The following is a 19,438-nucleotide window of genomic DNA, read 5'->3' on the forward strand; positions in this document are numbered from 1 at the left end:
AGTAACATTTAAAAAACATTAGACAAACGTCCACATACAAGTTCCAGAAAGAACATTCCATACACGATGCAGTCTATAAATAATGTTTCTGTGCTAATGCTTGAGAACATTATTAAATACCAGATAACCCGGAACAAACGTTCTATTAACATTACTGGAAGAAGGTTTCCAAATATTTATGGCACTATACACTGATGCTCTGTTCTCATCAACATTTTTTCCCGAAGAATAAAAGATTCCACATATATTTCAGTCTACGAGTGTCCTCTAGTGGACACCTTTTATTTACTTGATGAGTGAATATAATGTGAGGAATTATAGCTGACTAAACATCTGAAAAAGTGTTTTTCTGCGTGCAGTTTAAGACAATAACCAGGCCAAACTCACATTCAGATATTCATATAAATACTCACAGAGGTGTTTGTGTCTGTGTGAAGCTGATGTAAACCCTCTCCCCTGCAGCACGCGTCCTCGGTCTCTAGAGGTCATGACCCCGCGCGCGCGCACGCGTCATGTTTGTGTTTGAGAGCAAATGTTCCGCTTCACACTTCTCCATCTGATGAAGTCAGATCATCTAATCATCTCCAGCAGAGCCGAGTCCACACCAAACTCACTGAGACAGCGCTGTTTCTGACCGCAGATCACATTCATTATATAAGTTCATTATAAAAACATTTACGGAAACGATTTTTCCTGGTTATGTAAATGTTAAGAGAACGTCAACATTTTTTAATTGCTTTGCAAACATTATGGGAACACTACTAAAATATTATTAAAATAATGTTTTTGAGAACATCATTAAAGACCAAATAACTTAAACGAACGTATGTACTCTATTAGAATCTGTGTAAGAGTTGAGAAGTTTGCATCATTGATTCTCATAATTTCCTATTTATTATTGTGAAGCTGCTTTTGAATAGTTTTTTATTTCTCCATAAACATGTCTTTCCTTACGAATTAAACAAGACATGACCTGGCGTGAGAATACTTGGCTACAATACAATGAACGCACAAACTGTATTTATTATTAATTATTGAATAAATAACGCATAAAAGCGATGCATTGATACTTTGCAAATATAATTCGTACTCTTTAAACAAACAAATATGAATGAAAAGTCTTTTAGTATAAACCCTTTTTTTTTACACACAAATCCAGGAAATGTCTCTCGTCTCTTACAAAATGAAGCATGCATTCAAAATATTCATAAGAAAACATTTGCAAACACCTTTGTTAATTCTAGTTCAAGTTTCGAGGTTAATCGCAGTTTTTTAACCCTTTGCTTCAGTAAATGTCGGTGGAATATTATTTATATAACTTGTGTTTGCAGATCAACATAATGGGACTCAATAAAACAGAAGAACGCGTGTGTGAAAGAGAGACGAGGTTTGTCTGCTGTCAGAAGTGTGTGAAGTCTCCATGTGTTCGGGAGTGTGACCTCGCACCTGACGCGACGCGACGCGCGAGCGCACCGTTTGGCACGAGCACGCGCACACAGCTATATAAAGACCCCAGAGTCGAGTCCGAGCATCATTCCGTTCAGAGTTTACTCTTCAGCTTCTCTTTCCTCCGACACGATGGAGAAAGTCCCCTTCACGCACGGATTCAGCTCTGAAACCAGCGCGACGCGACCCTGGAGACCCTGGATCCACAGAAACAACGCTTCGAAGGTGCGTTCAGCTGTTATTAGACGCACTGTTCTTGTGATGATGATATGAACTGATCTCTGTATTAAAGATCTCTGTATTCCACAGCCTTATGAGAGAGCATCATCTGAGCAGCTCCTGAAAGCGCCTGAGGTCACACACCCCGTCAAGTGAGTTCCGCTTTTCTAAAGCTTCAGGGGTTGTATTACATATTACATTGTATCATTCTGAAACATTCCGTGAATGTTACTTTTGACCGCTTCCTGAAACTTGTAACATTTGAAGAACGTTAGATGAAGATTCCGTGTGATCATTTTCAAACGTTCTGGGAATGTTACTTTTGATACAAAAGAACGTTAGATGAACATCCATCTGAAACATTCTATTAATGATGTTTAAATGTTGAACGAGCGTTGTATTAATGTTCCTGGTGTTGTGTAAGATGTGATCTGATCTGTGGGACTCTTCTTGATTTCTGCAGGTTGTTCTGGCCCAGATCTCGCTGTTTCGATTACCTGTACCTGGACGCCGAGGTCCTCCTGCGCAGTTATCCGGTTCAGGCCACTATCTGTCTGTGTGAGGACTCAGAGAGCGAGGATGAGGAGGAGGATGAAGAGCACGAGAAGAACCTCAGCTGAAGACCTTCATCACTTCATTTAGTCCATGCATGTACATAGTTGTGAATATGTGTATAAAACTAGAAGTTGACATGTAAATATTTTATTTTTTTGTATTTATGTTAAATTATCCTATATGCCAGCTGTAACTTATTTCCTATGAATAAATATTTGAAATATTAGTTTGGCTCATTCTCTGAATCACGAGGTTGACGAAAAGCAATGTCAGCAATCCTGATGTGAGTCTTAACAGAAAACCAAATGAAAAACACGAATCATCATCTCATTAAATTATGAAAACAGTATTCGTCTGAAAGCTGAAATCATCCAGGTTTTTTATGTTGTAAAAAAAAAATCTTGGACATTATGGGAACGTTACTTTTGAACGTTCTCTGAAACTTTTCTCTAGAAACATTTAAAGCATCTTCAGGCAGAAGCGTTCCATTAGTGTTTCTGCGCTAACCCTTAGAGAACATTATTAAAGAGCAGATGACGAGTGTTCCTTAATGAACGTCTGCTCATATCTTCCACTGAATGTTTCTGTGTCTGTGGTTAAAGTCGTCGGCCAAATGAATAAACAAATGTTAAAAACTAATCGAAATGTTATTAATCTGTTTTATTCGGACTCTAATGGTTCAGTGTTATAGAACATACAGACAGCACTTAATGAAACTGAGACTGAGAGACATTCTCTTTACTCAGAAAGCTCACTGGACAGATGTTTCAGTGTGTGTGTGTGTGTGTGTGTGTGTGTTTGACACCTGCTCAGGCGTCACATGCACGTGTTAATGTCTGAACACCACACTGTTTTACCGTCTCTTTCCCAGACACACAGACTCCTCTCACACACTCCGAGAGCATTACAGATCTGACATCTGCTCACACACACAGTCTTTCCTTGTCACACAGTTTCTGAAAGCCACACACACCAGATCTACAAAACATACACTCATTCTGGATCCTCGACTCAGTTTCCAACTTCATAAAACACAACACACAGTTCTCTGTGTAACACACACAAATCTGACAGGAATTAATATCATGGCAAATATTTGCTTTTGAGATGTGTTTGTGATATTTTGAATGTGTCACTGATGAATAAAAGTGTTTATTTCTTTCTCAAAGTGAATCTCACTGAGCACAGAGTTCTGAACAGCAGTGAGTTTAGCCTTTATACAATTAAAAATAACACTGAATTATCTAAAGATTGTGATTTCTGCAGTTATGTGTGAATATCAGTGACCGTGGGAAAGCATAACATGTGTGTGTGTGTGTGTGTGTGTGTGTACTGAGGTGTTGTGTTGGGAATATGTTGGAGTGTGTGAAGTGTGTGTGTGTGTGTGTGAGGGTGTTAACTGTTGTGTCCATTAAGGCTGTGTGTAGATTCACACGTCTGTGAAAGGTGTGAGTGTGTGTGTGTGAGAGTGTGTGTGTGAGAGTGTGTGATTTAACGCTGTTAGAGATGTTGTGTGACTGTGGGAACTCGTGTGTGGTGTGTTTCTGAGCCGTTATGAGCTCTGTATCATCATATCTCAGCGTCCAGAGGTTTATCTGACCCCAGGACTGCTCTGTGATGACCCCCCCATAAACCTCAGATCTGTGTGAGAGTGTGTGAGCTACACAGAGGTGTGTGTGTGTGTGAGAGAGAGAGTGTGTGAGATAGAGTGTGTGAGAGAGTGTGTGTGTGAGAGTTAGTGATCTGTATTTTTATTTTTATTTAATTTTCAAGCACATCTGGATGAGGTTTTCCTGCACATACAAACAATATTCATGTTGTTATGTAAGATTTAATTGAACTTAATTACCACCTTCTTTTAAAAATAAAGAAAAAAACTAATGATTTTGCATGACAAAATGTGCAAAATATTTCTACTTTTATATATATATATATTTATTCAACAGACTACTGCCAATTTTTGTAATTTGTTTGTAAACATACAATTATGATTTTTTTTTAAATTATGGTTACATAATACAATTGTAATTAAACATTTATTTAATTATTTTATGGCTAATTTTGTTCATAAAAAATTGTAATAATAATAATAATTATAATAATATTATTATACTTTCTATAATTCTAATTTGGAGCTAATATGAGGACACTTTTATGTAAATTGCTTAAAAAAAACATTTTACAAAAAATTATCCTCATATTAGCCCCAAATTAGAATTATTTCTATATATATATAGAGCATTGTGTTAGCAGCGCAAAAGGTTGTTGGTTGGATTCCCAGGGAACACATACTGGTTAAAAAAGAAAAAAAAAAAAAAAAATTATAACCTGAATGCACAATAAAAGCCTCTGCTAAATGCATAAATACAAATATATACACACACTTGTATATGTATAGTAAAGACTACGGCAGCAGAGGGCGCTGTTTCACCGGGTTGTTTGTCTTGGATAAATCCAGTCAGATTAATTTTCATGTAATATTTCCCTCCAGACTCACTGATGTTCCTTGTTGAGCACTGTATCAGTAATTCTGTTTTAAAAAGTCATATTTAAATACAGTAAATGCACACAGAGCACGTGCTGCAGAATAGTTTCTAATCACGTGCGTTACATTCCAGCAGCTTAAACATATATTTACACATCTGCTAGCGAAAACCTGAAAATATCATTGACTTTTCTTTATAATATATATATTTTTAACCATTGAGAAAGTCTATGTTGTCATTTTTAGCTATAAACGTATATAACAACAACATAAAGCATTTTAAATTGCATACAAACATGGATGCGCGAGGCTCTAGTTATTTTAGCTGCTTGATAACTAGTTATTAATTTAATTTAATTCATAATTGCAAACACACTGGTTTATAGAGCAAGTAATACTTTAAGGTTTAACTAGTAACGTTCCCATAATGTTTTCAAAACATTTACCTTTAACCTTTGCACAACCAAAATAAAAAAATTAGTAAAATGTTTTAAAACATTTTGAACGTTCAAAGAAGATTCAGAAATAATTAAGGGAGTGCTAGTAAAAGTTTTTAGAATCTATTTTTGTTAGCAGACTGTGTAATGTTGCAGTATTTCAGTTAAACACAAAGCACACACGGCTGAACTGATAACCCTTTACTAGTTCTGTCTCACTCTCTCACACGCGCAAAACTGACCCCCCTCCTAACCCCCGAAAACCTCATGGTAGAACACAACAGACCGTGTGGTTAAATGTGTTGTTCATTTAAGATTCACCAGACTCAAGTAAACACATCATTCTTTCACAGGACTGCAGAGGGTTAACAGTATTTCAAAACAGCCACTTAACAACACAAGTGCAAGACTAACTAATGTGTGTGTGTGTGTGTGTGTGTGTGTGTGTGTGTTCAGTTCTTCACCATCTGAACTGCAGCTGTAGGTTGAAGCTTCCAAAAAACTCAGAAAGCTCATAAATCAAGGGGGGGGGGGGGGTGGCAACACTCACACACACACACACACACACACACACTTGTTTAACTGTTAAGGTGGGAATACGGCATCAGGTCAGTGTTCACATGGAGTTCAGGTTAATGTTCATCAGATGCGTTGTTCTGCTCCACGCTCTCTGTCTCAATTAGATCCTGAGCACACACACAGACAGACAGACACACACCTGCATCACTTCCTTACACACACACACACGCTCCAACCTCTTCATTAAGTTTGCAGATGACACGACTGTGGTGGGTCTCATCAGCAACAAGGATGAGACTAACTACAGGAGTGAGGTGAGCCGCCTGTCCGGATGGTGCAGTGACAACAATCTCTCTCTGAATGTGCAGAAGATGAAGGAGATTGTTGTAGACTTCAGGAGAGCACACACTCAGCACGTTCCTCTGACCATCAACGGTGCGACTGTGGAGAGAGTGAGCAGCACCAAGTTCCTGGGTGTGCACATCACAGAGGACCTCTCCTGGACTGAAAACACCACAGCACTGGCCAAGAAATCACAACAGCGTCTCTACTTCCTCTGCAAACTGAGGAGAGCCAGAGCCCCACCCCCCATCACATACACCTTCTACAGAGGCACCATCGAGAGCATCCTGTCGAGCTGCATCACTGTGGAGTGTCCAGGCCAGGACCAGCAGACTGAAGGACAGCTTCATCCACCAGGCTGTCAGGAAGCTGAACTCACTCCCGAACCTGCCCCCCCTCCCCTCTTCTGACCCAGGCACCACTGAACTATGAACCCCTCCCCCAATCCCTCCCCCTCCCCACTAATATACGATGACATGCACCAGTCACTTTGTGCAGCATTGGGTTTTTTTGCACTAAATAATCTTTTATCTGCACCGTTGTTCACTTCATTGATTTGCACTCTAACTGCCTTTTGCCTTGCGCTGCTTTATTTAACTATTTTTAATTTTATCATATGTCTTTTTTTACATTCCCTTATTGTATATTTGTATCTACATTTTATATTTTGATCTAGATTTTTAGGCTTTAATGTTAATGTTATCTGTGCGCACCGGGGTCTGAGAGTAACACAATTTCGATTCTCTGTATGTGTGTACTGTACATGTGGAAGAATTGACAATAAAGCAGACACACACACACACACACCTGCATCACTTCCTGATACACACACACACACACACACACACACACACACACACACCTGCATCACTTCCTGACACACACACACTCTCTCGCTCTCTCTCTCTCTCTCTCTCTCTCTCACACACACACACACACACACACACACTCTCTCTCTCTCTCTCTCTCTCTCACACACACACACACACACACTCTCTCTCTCTCTCTCTCTCACACACACACACACACACACACACACAGGAAGCCCATCTGGTTGAGTGACCTGTAGTAATTAGTTATTAATCTTCCCATGAGACGGAGCTGAGCTGGAATACATTAACACGCTTACTGACACTCAACAACACACACAGCGGGATGATGGAAGCCCCAGGGGGTTATGGGTAGACAGACACAGGCGAAGGGGCGGAGCATGTCAGGGGCAGAGCCAGCTGATTGGACGCTAACATAATGTAGATAATGTTTGAACTAGTCGTTATTAAATATCTGAAGCTTCCCAATACAAAACACACTGATTCGTTGCTAGGGTGGTGTTAGTGGTTGCTAGGTTGTCGTGGGCATTGCTATGTGTTTGTTGGGTGTCTTTATTCTAATTGATCACATTATTTTGAGCTGTGTGTTTATCTGTTTACTGTCCTTTTGAGAAATAAGACTATAGATGTGTGTGTGTAGAGGTTTGGAGCTGTAATCTCTCTCTCACACACACACACACACACACACTCTCTCGCTCTCTCTCTCTCTCTTTCTCTCTCACACACACATACACACACACACACTCTCTCTCTCTCGCTCTCTCTCTCTCTCTCTCTCTCTCACACACACACACACACATTTAATTTGTGTAAAAATGCCTCTGGTCACATCTGCACACATGCACAAATCAAAGCACTGACGCAGCATGACGTGAAACCTTTTCTTAAGAACACGGTGTACAAGAAAATGAATTAAATCCAAAGCTCTTCTCAGAAATGACAGAAAATACTTCTAAACACCGAAATATACACACATTTTTGGATTTATTAAATTAATTGTATATAAAATGTAATCATAATCTCAGTGGACAGCTTTGATAATTTCACGTGTGAATTTAATAAAAACCACAGGAAAATTATTTTCCTCAAATTTCAAGGAATTATATTATGCACAAAGAAAATGTAGCTGCTTATTTTGTAACAATCAAATTTAATGTGATGCACCTTGTTATTATACCATTATGCCAAAGTATAATTGATTTTGCATCAGAATAATGAGATTTGGGGTGAATTGAATAAAAAATTAGTTTTCTTCATGCATTCTGCATTCATATTTTTTTCAGTTATCATTTGTTTTATATTACTGTAAATAATAGATTTATATATAAAACCAATGCAACTATGAAATGCAAATAATACAAGATATATTTAATTTTGGATCAAAATTATGAGAACTTGGTTGAATTTACATGAAAATATTGCGGTGCACTAATGCAAACATGATTTTCTTCTTGCATTTAGCTTGTATTATTTTATTTAGATTACTATAAATCATATATATATATTTAAAATTAAAATCAACAAATTAAAGTCAGCACAACAATGCAACTGTAATCTGTAAATACTGCAAAATCTAATTGATTTTGCATTTAAAAAAAGACATTTAAGGTGAAAATGTTCGACATGAAAATACTGACTCAGGGGAAACGCAAAACAAATTTTTTTCAGCTCATGCAAATATTGCCACGGAGCAAACAATAAACCTTATTTTCTTTGTTCATTCTTAATCCATTAAAAACTATGGATTTTATTTTAGTTAACAAATTAAAAGCAATAACTACATTCTGTGAATCTGTAAATAGGGTTAGGAATAATGATAGCGGGTAATTCATATGATAATAATGCCACAATGCAAAACAGTCTTCTACTGTAAAACCAACTGATTAAAAGCAGTACAGCCATTCCTGTACAAACTGAAAAACATTGCATTAAAGTAAAGGTTCTTAAATAATGCCACAGTGCAAAAACAAATGTATTTTCATCATGCAAACTATAATTTCTTCCTTTTTAAGGTTGTATTCTGACCTACATGTGTTTTTGATACTAGTGCTTGTAAATAGCAACACATGAACACTATCACATGTGTCCCTGCAGCACAGAAGCAGACAGGTATTTGGAGCAATAGACAGGAATATTGTTTGGGTCAAAATTATCAATCGTTCTTAAACAGGATATTAAGTAATGATCATGTAATAAATGTCCAACCGTAAATATATCAAAACTTAATGTTTGATTAGTAATATGCATTGCTAAGAACTTCATCTGAACAACTTTAAAGATGATTTTCTCAATATTTAGATTTTTTGCTCCCTCAGATTCCAGATTTTCAAACAGTTGCATCTCAGACAGATATCGTCCAAACCATACATGACTGGAGAGCTGATTTATTCAGCTTCTCTTCTGACTGGTTTAGTGCTGCAGGCTGGTAAACAGCAGGTGTTTTGCGGTCAGCTGCCGTTGGTGATGATGACCGATGTGCCGTTGTGTGTGGTGCTGGTCTGAAAGTGCATGTGTGTGTTCACGTCGTAATGGGACAGTCTGTCGGAGCCGGGACTGCTCAGAGCGGACAGCGAGGCTGGACTCTCGTCTCTGTCGTCTCGGTGCAGGACGAGACGGGGCGGTCCTCTGCAGACGGACGAGAAGACGTCACTCATGCAGACGTCCTCCACTTTAATCGGCTCCGGTCTGGCACCCATCCGGCTCTGGGAAATCCCTGAACTGTCTCTCGAATCGCCCGAGGAGCCTGGAGATCCGTCCACGTGCTCCTCGTCCCAGTGAGCTGCCGGAGAGATTTCATGAAACCGTGACGTTTTTACTGAATATCTGCGTGTTGAAGTTCCTGTGTTTGTGTCTCTAAAGATGTTCAGTTCTAGATATTTTTATTATTAACCGGTTAGTTCCGGTGCTTGATTCTGATTGGCTGAGCCACGTTCACAGCTGACTGATGCTACAAAGTAACAAACACCTTTGTTTACGTTTGTGTGTTGCTCGGCAACCACTGTGTTGCAAACACAACTGACTCTGAGGAGCTACATTGTTTGGTGGAAGAATACTGTTGTTATTAATATCATCATTATACTTTATTTGCTCTGTTTTATTTTGTGAAACCTTACCATGTATATATGGAATAACTAAACAACACGCATTAGCTTTTATAAATTCAATGTAACTCACGGCTTAACAAATTAAAGTTGTGAATAAAAGAATGATACTTTTGAAAACACTCATGTACTTCATGACATCAGCGACAAAACTATTTAAACACTTTCATTTTTAATGAATTAAGAAATCTTTTTGTTGTGTTTTTTCTTAAACAAAAAAATAAATAAAATATTTTTATTCATCAAGGAAGTATTAAAACCATCAAAAGTGCCATTGAAGAAATGTATAATGTTACAAAAGATTTATATTTCAGATAAATGCTGTTTGAACCTTTTACTGATCTGTGAATCCTGGAATTTTTTTTATTATATTATTATAGTAAAAAATAAAAATAAAAAAATAAAATACAGTTTAGATCACATAAATAAATAAGATTTTAAAATATATTAGAATAGAAAATAACTCGTTTTTAACTGGAATCATATTTCAATGTATTTTTTGATTAAATAAATGCAACCTTGGTGAGCAGAAGAGACTTTTCACTAGATGTATATATTTAAATGATTCCAAATTTAAGAATAGATGTACATCACAGTTTCCAGAGAAACACAAACTGTTTTCAGTACTGATAATAATCAGAAATGTTTCTGACTCACCGTGAGTTTGATGGACGTGTGGAGTTGCTTTAGTGGCGTCCCACCATCCCTCTCTCTGTGTGTGTGAGGCGTGTGTGTGTGTGTGTGTTTGAGCACACGTGTCCAGTCGCTGCGGGGAGGCGGAGTCTGTCAGAGGGCTGCCGTCCCATTGGCTGTCGCGATCGGAATCTGAGCGCTCGGGCTGGAAGAACGGAAACTGCTAAAAAACAGGAAGTGAAGAGAGAAAACTTTGAAAACGCACTCAAGAAATATTAATGTTTTTTACTGTATTATTAAGCAAATAAATGCAGCCTTGGTGTATACATAAATAAATACACACAAAATGAACCAGTGATGATAATATAGTGAGTGAAACATATATGCATTTTATACATCATGCATCTGTAAAGTGCATTAGGGCTTTGAGTGCGTCTGTGACTGAGATGATTTATTCTGACTGAACCTGAGAGTACGGAGAAGCGCGGGTCTTGGCTGGGGTCTGGTTAGGGTAAGGGAACGCAGGTTTGCTGGGCTTGAGCTGCTCCAGAGACAGCGCCAGGCCTCTGTACTCCGTGTCCCTGAACACACACATGATTACACTCAACATACACTGCTGGAGCTCGCCCAAAAACACTTCAAAAAAGTGCAAACATTTTTTTTTTTTTTGCACGTTATTCATTTATATATATATATAAAAAGTACACTTTTAACAACTTTTGCATCCAGATCTGTTTAAAAATGCCAAAAAAAATGAAAATGATCAAAATACACATCATATATAGGGCTGCATTAACTCAACACAATTAAAATATTTTAACGCAGTTAGAACATTGGTCCCGCCCCCAAACCTTGTGTTCAAGCCAAAAAGATTTCTGTCTCCTATATGTATGTTTATTGTCCTGAATTATTATTTATTTGTTTATTATTTAATATTTTTTACATGCATTAGTTAGATTAGTCTCTGTAAAATACATTCAGCCTCTTCCTCATATCTCTCACACACTCTTTCAGCACAAGTGACTGATCAGACACAGTACGGTCTCAGGTGACAAATATGAAGTTATGACTGTTTCAGCGGGTCAGAAGTGGGCAGTGAATGTGTAAGGTGTTTTCTTAAAGCGACAGGAGTCCTGTGACTCAAAGCAAAGCTTGTGCAATGTGTCTGATTTCTGATTTCACAGCTGTGTCTCGTCTGAACTGAACTCTGATCTTGAATGTACACCTGACAGGCTTGTGTTACCAGACGCATGTTTTCACCGTGTCTGACAGCCGTATGTATTGTGTTTCAGACGACCTGGGTTTGACCTGTGTGTGTGTGTTCTTTATTCCATCGTGAGGTGTGTTTGAGAGGGAGATGTTGGCGTGACTCACGTGAGGACGTAGTTGACGCTGACGATGCAGTGTGGACGAGACGAGCGAATATTGTGAACGATGGTGGCGTAACTCTGCACCCAAACCCAGCCGCCGTGTTTGGACAGGAAGCGGTAATATTTAGTGGTCACCTGACCTTTGACCAGCACTGCAGAGACACAGACACACATTACACATCAAACTGATTCTACTGAACTCATATTCATTTATGAAACATTTGTAAGGCTCAGAAAGAGTGGAACATACATTTCATTATGACTGTTTAAAATGACAAAACAACAAAATCTGACAAAATTAGACAGAAAAAGGATAGTAAATGTGTGTGTGTGTGTGTGTGTTTGAGTGTGTGTGCGTGTGTGTGTTTGATTGGGTGTTTGAGTGTGTGTATTGGTGTGTGTGTGTATGTTTGCATGTGTGTGTGTGTGTGTGTGTGTGTGTATGTGCATGTGTTAAATATGTAAAGACATAATATTTATGTATGTATGTTGCAGTACTTGACAAACGTTTTTATCTAGTTAATGTTTGCTAACATTAGTTAATAACAATAAAACTGTTGATTGTTAGTCCATGTCAGCTCGCATCCATTAAATTATATTAACAGATACAGCTTTTAAATCTATTAATGAAATTAACATTAACATATCTATATAAATAAATTATGTATATCCAAATAATACTTTTTAACATTGCTATTGGCAAAAAAAAAAAATAATAATAATATAATTTTTTATAAAATTATAAAAACATATATTATTAATAATTGTTTTATTAATTGATTAATTAATTAATATACAAACTTATAATAATTAATACAATAAAATATATTTTCCTGTAGCCTCCGATTCTAGTTCTTCTTCTTGATCTTAGTGCCGCTTTTGATAGTCGAACACAATCTCTTACAATCACAAAATTACAGGTGTTCCCCAGGGTTCAATTTTAGGCCCATTATTTTTCTAGCTATCTGTGACCGAAAGGCTTATTTATACTTTCGTATTCTCCCAAATTGACTACTGTAATACACTTCTTGCTGGGCTTTCTATAACTACACTCAACAAACTGCAATGTGTGCTAAATTCTGCAGCAAGGATCCAGGTTCGGAGTTGATTTTAAAATCCTAATGCTCACACATAACACATCACATATAAAGATCCATGTCTTTGGATTCCTCTCTTTAGGATGTATTTCAATGTGATTTGGACTCACAGAGGTGATGAGAGCAGCGCAGGTGAAAGCTGTCACAGCTGTGCACGTGATGATACAGGGTCTTCTCAATCAGGTCCTGTGGCTCATATCCTGTCAGCTCTGAAACCCTTAGAGGCACAGAACAGCAGTCGTGTTTTATTTAGTTTATTTATTGCATGTATGGGTCATATCTCTCTCCGCCGCTCACCTGGAGTCGAGGAAGATGAGCTTCATGTCTAGACTGGCTCTGAACATGAACATGTTGCTGTGAAGCTTGATCTCGGTGACGGCGCTGGGAGGTAAAGTGTGTCCCACCGCCACCAGACCCACGTTCTGATAGCAGTCCAGCGCAGACGTCTTCAGATAGCCACTGCAGTGGATGACCTGCGGGGTCAAAGGTCACGCTCTGTTAGTGACCGTCAGCTGACGCGGTGTTCGTCCATGTGTGTGTGTGTGTGTGTACCTTATATCCTCCGCTCGTCAACCCGGCGTTACGTTTGGCCAAAACACACTTCATTCTCAAGAAGAACGAGCGCTCTGCTTCATGCTCTGCAAAATTCACATCGCAGACATCAGTCGGGATTATATGCATGAAATGATTCTCATTTAGTCATATTTTTCTGAGATAAAAATTACAAATTAAAAAATTGGCATTGAAATAATTTTTGGAAAATTTGAGCTTTGGAGAAAAATTGGTGAAAGCGTGGAATTTTGACAGAATGACTGCTATAATTATTGTGTTATATAAATATGATATAATTGTATTTTTCTATTTATCTTAATGTTTTAGTGTATAATAATATACATAATTCTTTTACAGCAAACTTCAAAATAATATTTACATCTATAAAAATTCTAGATGCTGATTTTTTAATATTCAATCATATTTTTTTTCATAATTTAGTTGTAAATGTTTTTGCACTTTTTTTGCGAAAAGTCACAATGAAAATAAATAGTTTAAAGACTAAAAATATAGCTTGAAATTATATTACAGTAATGTTTGTTTTATTTACAAAAATTTTAAAGCAGATTTTAGATTAAAAAAGATAAGAATAGATTTTAGATTAAAATTATATATATTATATATTATCTCTCTCTATATAATATTTTTTATATATTTTGCATTAAAGTTTAGAATTCCATTTGAGTTTTTGTTGCCAAAAACAGTCCTAATTGTGTGATTTTTCTCCGCCTACAGTAGAAACACATGAGAATCGTCTGAAAGAGGTGTAGATGTTGGTGTGGTCTCACCGTGGATGAGCTGTGTGTGGAGCGAGGGCTGCGGCGTCAGGACCGCGCTCATCTCGTCGTGATCCGCCGGATGGACGTACTCATAAATACTGTTCCCGGTCAGCTCTACCTGTGTGAAAGCAGCTGTGTGATTGCACTGGAGGAACACCAGCACAAACACAGATGTTAGTCAGCTCTTCACCTGTGAAAGACCCAGGTGAACCGACGCCGTCTCTGAGATGTACATGATCTTCCCATCGCAAGCCACCACGAATATAAAGCCGTCTAACGTCTGCAGATCACAGAACATCAGACACATCACCACAGACACAACCAACGCCGAGACAATCTGCAAACATGCTTCGTTAATCATCTTCCAATCAGATCTAATGCATTTGCATGGAAATGAATCATTAACTTCACAGTGTCCTCTGATTTATTTCTGAATGAACACAAGCCAAAGATAATAATAATAATTATAATAATAATAATAATGATAATAAAGTGTTCATATTACCTGGAGCATCTTGCTGATTATTACCTGCAGTAAATGAGATCCGAGCTCAAGGTTTGTGTTTTCTAAAGATCTGCTTCGACCCCAAACCTCCCCCAAACCTACACACACACACACACACACACACACACACACACACACACACACACACATCATTATCATGAAATAATATATATCACACACACAGACATAGACACACACAAACACACACACACTCACACACACACACACACACACACACACATATCAACACGTGATCAATATACTAAGCGAATGTTAATATTATAATACTCGTTACCAATATAGATATACACTATACACAATTATAGTCTATAACAACAACAATTTTTAATATTATATTATAAACAAAAACTATGTATAATATATAATAATAACAGCAACTACCACAACAGTAATTATTATTATTATTTATTAAAGTTTATCAATTATAAATTTATTTATTTATTTAAAAAACAATAACACTTTTAAGGTGTGTAATATACGCAAAGTGGAAAACTGCTTAATAGTCCACATTTGTCATTATAAATTTATCATAAAGATGGTTATAATAATAATATAAACAACAAGTCTATTTTGATAGTAATTTTATAGTATTATAATTATAATTATTACTATAATTGTTATTAATATTATAATAATTGTTTTATAAAAGATTTGTATATTATTACATACATATTTTTTATATTATATCTCTCTCTCTCTCTCTCTGTGTGTGTGTGTGTGTGTGTGTGTGTGTGTGTGTGTGTGAGAGAGAGAGAGAGAGAGAGAGAGTCATCAAATCGATGTTGTGAGTGAATCTAAGCTCGTGAACAAACAGTCGCTCAGAAAAGTAAATAACGGAGATCTGAACACACACACACAAACACACACACTTCACACACACACTTCACACACACACATGAATAACTTTATTCTACATTTACCTCTCACAGAAATACACAGGCTTAAAAATACAGTTCCTTACACTGCTTTAAACTAGTCGAATGCACGCCATTGTTTTATTCATAAGATGAATAAACATGTTCACGGCAAACTGACCCTGCAGGCTACACACACACACACACACACACACACACTCACACACACACACACACACACACACAGACACACACACACACACACACACACACACACACACACAGACACACACACACACACACACACACACACACACACACACACACACACACACACACACACACACACACAGACACACAGACACACACACACACACACACACACACACACACACACACACACACACACACACACACACACACACACACACAGACACACACACACACACACACACACACACACACACACACACAGACACACACACACACACACACACACACACACACACACACACACACACACTCACACACACACACACACACACACACACACACACACACACACACACAGACACACACACTCACACACACACACACACACACAGACACACACACTCACACACACACACACACACACACTCACACACTCACACTCACTCACACACCTGGGCTCTGAGTTGATCCATCAGTGGAATTGTTCGCAGATTGCGGTGATTCGGATCATATGGAGACTGAACGACCAAATGTAAACAATTATTCTGTTTTGTTTTTAACTCGCATCAATGCTTACATTTAAGTTTATAATTATTACATTTATTATAATAGCCTACATTATCGGCCTACTGTATATTAATTTGCAACTAACAATTAATAATTATTAATATTATTAGGCTTATCATTAAAAATATTAGACCTACTGGATTTTTTTTTGGCATATTCCATATTTAAAGTAAATTATAATAAATGTAAAATAAGTGAAAAGGCAACGTTTCCATTGTTGTCACTAGATTGACAAAATAAATTATAGGCGAATAAAGCAGGAAACTACGTGAAGTGTGATTTTATTTACACGAGTCGTTAAAAGGTTGATAGTTAATTGTAATATTATTATTATTCGGCTGATAATCTGATTTTCTCGAATCAAACATGTATTCTCCTCGGGTTTGTAAACATCATGAGACGATGAACACGGATTTCTGCTCTGATTGAAGCGCGTGATTAATGTAAAGCATGCTTCTCTCAGACGGTTCAGCTCGTTTAAAGAAGAAGAAGAAGAAAGAAACCGAATCAATTAGAAATTCATCTGATCTTAAGTGACTCGTGCTCGCGGTGCGCGCTCCCGGTCTAATGAGTGCGGCGGGTGCGCAGTCACGCGCGTGACCCTCAGAGCAACCCAATCTCTGTCACAAAAACATCGCCTTTTCTATCTATCTATCGATCGATCTATCTATCTATCTATCTATCTATCTATCTATCTATCTATCTATCTATCTATCTATCTATCTATCGTTCACAGTCAGTGATTCTCACACTCTTAAAAACAATGTCACTTGGAAATCTTTTTAGGATCCAAATGTTTTTTTTTCTCGTTTCGAAAAAAAAAAAGAAAAAAAAAAAGTAGCCTACATTCTTAAAAATAAAGGTTCCAAAAGGGTTTTTTTACAACAGAAGAACCAAAAGATCGTTTCAGTGAACAGTTTCTAAAAGAGCCATTTTGAACATTTTAACCCCCCGCCCCCCCCCCCCTTTTTTTTTACTTTAAAGAATATTTTGTGCCTTTGAAGGGTTCCACGGATGTTAAAGGTTATTCGCCCTCGATGACTATGAAAACCCTTCCTGTATTAAGAGTGTAGAGGACAGGTGTTATTTATCCCCCTCTAAAACACACGGCACGCGGCCAATAATTCATGTGAATCAACAGGAACCTGAACCATTATTTCTTTGCTAAAAAGTCAAGTCAATATAAAAACGAAATAAATGATCCTGTAAACAATCCTGTGGAGTTATGATTGTATATGATATAATTGTTCTGTTGATTTGCACAGCGCATCGTTTAAACGCGGCTTTAGGATATAATAGCCAAAAAATCATTTCTCTCTCTCTCGGAGAATACATGCTCTGACAGATCGGCAGTAGATATTAAATGCATGAAAATAGTAGAATACAAATTTGAGAAAACATAGGAATTACATATAGCAATATGGGATCCTTTGAATTTTCGTTTATTTTTTATTTTTCAATATACGGCATAAAATTAGGCACTGTAATGTGTTTTTTTTTTTTTTTTTTGTAGTTGTAACTTTCGCGGTGTTAAAATAAATGTCTACCCGCTTTAGTCCATGGAGCAGTGTATTTAGGTCGATGCAGTGAAGTTCCGCGCGGTTTGTGTTTTTCTGTTATTATAGTATATTATGACGCATCAGCGCGCGAGCGAGCGTCTGACCTGGAGGGAGCACCAGTCGCATCTTCAGGTAGCTGCTGGTCAGTCGGATGATGGACGCTTTGTCCAGCTGAGACGTGATGGCCGACGGTAACGGCAACATTCTGGCGAGCGCGTAAAACTCGCTGTTCTCCTTCTCGCGCCGCGTCCTCGCCGCCGTCTTAGACTTCTCCTTCATCGCTCCGGTCACCGAGCTCAGATCCAGACGGAGATCCGGGACATCTGACCCGTGCAGGCCGCTGCCGAACACACATGCAGCACAACTTCAGGAATAAAGAATCATCAGCCTGCTCAATAATGCGAAGAGTTAAACTGTGCCCAAACTAACACATACTGACCTCATATGTCCTATAATTATGTCATTATAATTAAACACAACATAATTTATTTTTATTAATATTTCACAACGAAACTCACGAAAACATCTTAACATTCCAGCTACTCACCACCTTTTGTTCAGGAGCAGGAGTTCCACGATATTCGCAGACCGCTCATTCTCTATTCTATTCTATTCTATTCTATTCTATTCTATTCTATTCTATTCTATTCTACTCTATTCTATTCTATTCTATTCTATTCTATTCTATTCTATGCGTGAGCACATCAGCAGGTACTGAAACGGTCTCGTGCTGTCCGGTCTTACCGTCACTCACGCGCTCATTGGACACAGAGTCTCGTGGAAACCGGGGCTCAGTGGGAGGATTCGAGATTCTGAAGGTGTGTGTGTGTGTGTGTGTGTGTGTGTGACAATGCGTATAAATAGTACGTCAAATATAAACAGCAGAACGTGTTACTGATGCGCAGAAATCAACTTTTTGTTGTTGCATGTAAATGATGCGCACGTGTTGGACGTGTATACACAGTCTTCTCGTGCATATGACACGCATCCTCTCCACAGCCCTGATCCTACACACTGCGTGTCAGATGCACGCCGGAGCCAATGTCTGCGTGTACTGTAGATAAAAACACAAATCGAAACATAACTCAAGCTATTGATTCGCACTTTCATCAAATCGGGAAGAATTTGCGTGGACAACAATTTAAAACACTCAAAAAAATCACGGTGCATTAAATGCGTTCATTAAAAAAAGAAAAGTCTTTTTATACAGACATTTATACATTTCATATATAATTGATTCTTATGTAGGCTATTTGGCCAGTTTAGGAGGATTGATAGATTACGATACAATCGAAACAAATAATTCATAAAGAAAACCGAGGAGAAGAAAGAGATTCTTAAAATCGGGATTTGG

General features: G+C 37.8%; 3 protein-coding genes across 6 annotated transcripts in view; 1 reads left to right on the forward strand and 2 right to left on the reverse strand.

Moving 5' to 3' along the window:
* Nucleotides 1-535, reverse strand: part of LOC127956256 (melanocortin-2 receptor accessory protein 2B-like) — a 126,539-nt gene extending 126,004 nt beyond the window's left edge. The window contains exon 1 of one of the 2 annotated variants that reach the window (XM_052554088.1): nucleotides 414-535. The gene's annotated coding sequence lies outside the window, so the exon portion shown is untranslated. The remainder of the gene's footprint in view (nucleotides 1-413) is intronic. The other variant, XM_052554090.1, reaches the window with a different exon arrangement.
* Nucleotides 536-1,547: 1,012 nt separating this feature from the next.
* Nucleotides 1,548-2,446, forward strand: LOC127956264 (protein ripply2-like). Its single transcript, XM_052554096.1, has 3 exons — nucleotides 1,548-1,671; nucleotides 1,756-1,817; nucleotides 2,129-2,446. The coding sequence occupies exons 1-3, from the start codon at nucleotides 1,579-1,581 to the stop codon at nucleotides 2,283-2,285; spliced, it is 312 nt and encodes a 103-aa protein (XP_052410056.1). The 5' UTR covers nucleotides 1,548-1,578; the 3' UTR covers nucleotides 2,286-2,446.
* Nucleotides 2,447-8,289: 5,843 nt separating this feature from the next.
* LOC127956245 (single-minded homolog 1-A-like) lies at nucleotides 8,290-18,859 on the reverse strand. 3 transcript variants are annotated; one of them, XM_052554070.1, is made up of 12 exons: nucleotides 18,632-18,859; nucleotides 18,189-18,424; nucleotides 14,895-14,968; nucleotides 14,556-14,645; nucleotides 14,375-14,483; nucleotides 13,587-13,672; nucleotides 13,332-13,507; nucleotides 13,145-13,251; nucleotides 11,942-12,089; nucleotides 11,034-11,148; nucleotides 10,592-10,787; nucleotides 8,290-9,612 (listed from the first exon to the last, which is right to left on the reverse strand). In XM_052554070.1, the coding sequence occupies exons 2-12, from the start codon at nucleotides 18,361-18,363 to the stop codon at nucleotides 9,281-9,283; spliced, it is 1,608 nt and encodes a 535-aa protein (XP_052410030.1). In that variant the 5' UTR covers nucleotides 18,364-18,424; nucleotides 18,632-18,859; the 3' UTR covers nucleotides 8,290-9,280. The 3 variants fall into 3 exon arrangements, with proteins under 3 accessions (XP_052410030.1, XP_052410029.1, XP_052410028.1); XM_052554069.1 differs by having other exon boundaries at nucleotides 10,592-10,790; nucleotides 18,632-18,857; XM_052554068.1 differs by having other exon boundaries at nucleotides 10,592-10,790; nucleotides 14,871-14,968; nucleotides 18,632-18,857.
* Between the last annotated feature and the right edge of the window lie 579 nt (nucleotides 18,860-19,438).

Source organism: Carassius gibelio, chromosome B4 (assembly GCF_023724105.1).
Source record: "Carassius gibelio isolate Cgi1373 ecotype wild population from Czech Republic chromosome B4, carGib1.2-hapl.c, whole genome shotgun sequence".
NCBI classification, from domain to species: Eukaryota; Metazoa; Chordata; class Actinopteri; order Cypriniformes; family Cyprinidae; genus Carassius; species Carassius gibelio.

Bases quoted from the DNA above. Each gene is read 5' to 3' on its own strand.
- LOC127956264 (XM_052554096.1), top strand. From the start codon at position 1,579: ATGGAGAAAGTCCCCTTCACGCACGGATTCAGCTCTGAAACCAGCGCG. The intron at 1,672-1,755 runs GTGCGTTCAGCT...TGTATTCCACAG, and splicing joins ACAGAAACAACGCTTCGAAG to CCTTATGAGAGAGCATCATC. The intron at 1,818-2,128 runs GTGAGTTCCGCT...TGATTTCTGCAG, and splicing joins GAGGTCACACACCCCGTCAA to GTTGTTCTGGCCCAGATCTC.
- LOC127956245 (XM_052554068.1), bottom strand. From the start codon at position 18,363: ATGAAGGAGAAGTCTAAGACGGCGGCGAGGACGCGGCGCGAGAAGGAG. The intron at 14,969-18,188 runs GTCAGACGCTCG...GTGTGTGTGTAG, and splicing joins GCGACTGGTGCTCCCTCCAG to GTTTGGGGGAGGTTTGGGGT. The intron at 10,791-11,033 runs GTTCAGTCAGAA...CCTGTTTTTTAG, and splicing joins GCGCTTCTCCGTACTCTCAG to CAGTTTCCGTTCTTCCAGCC.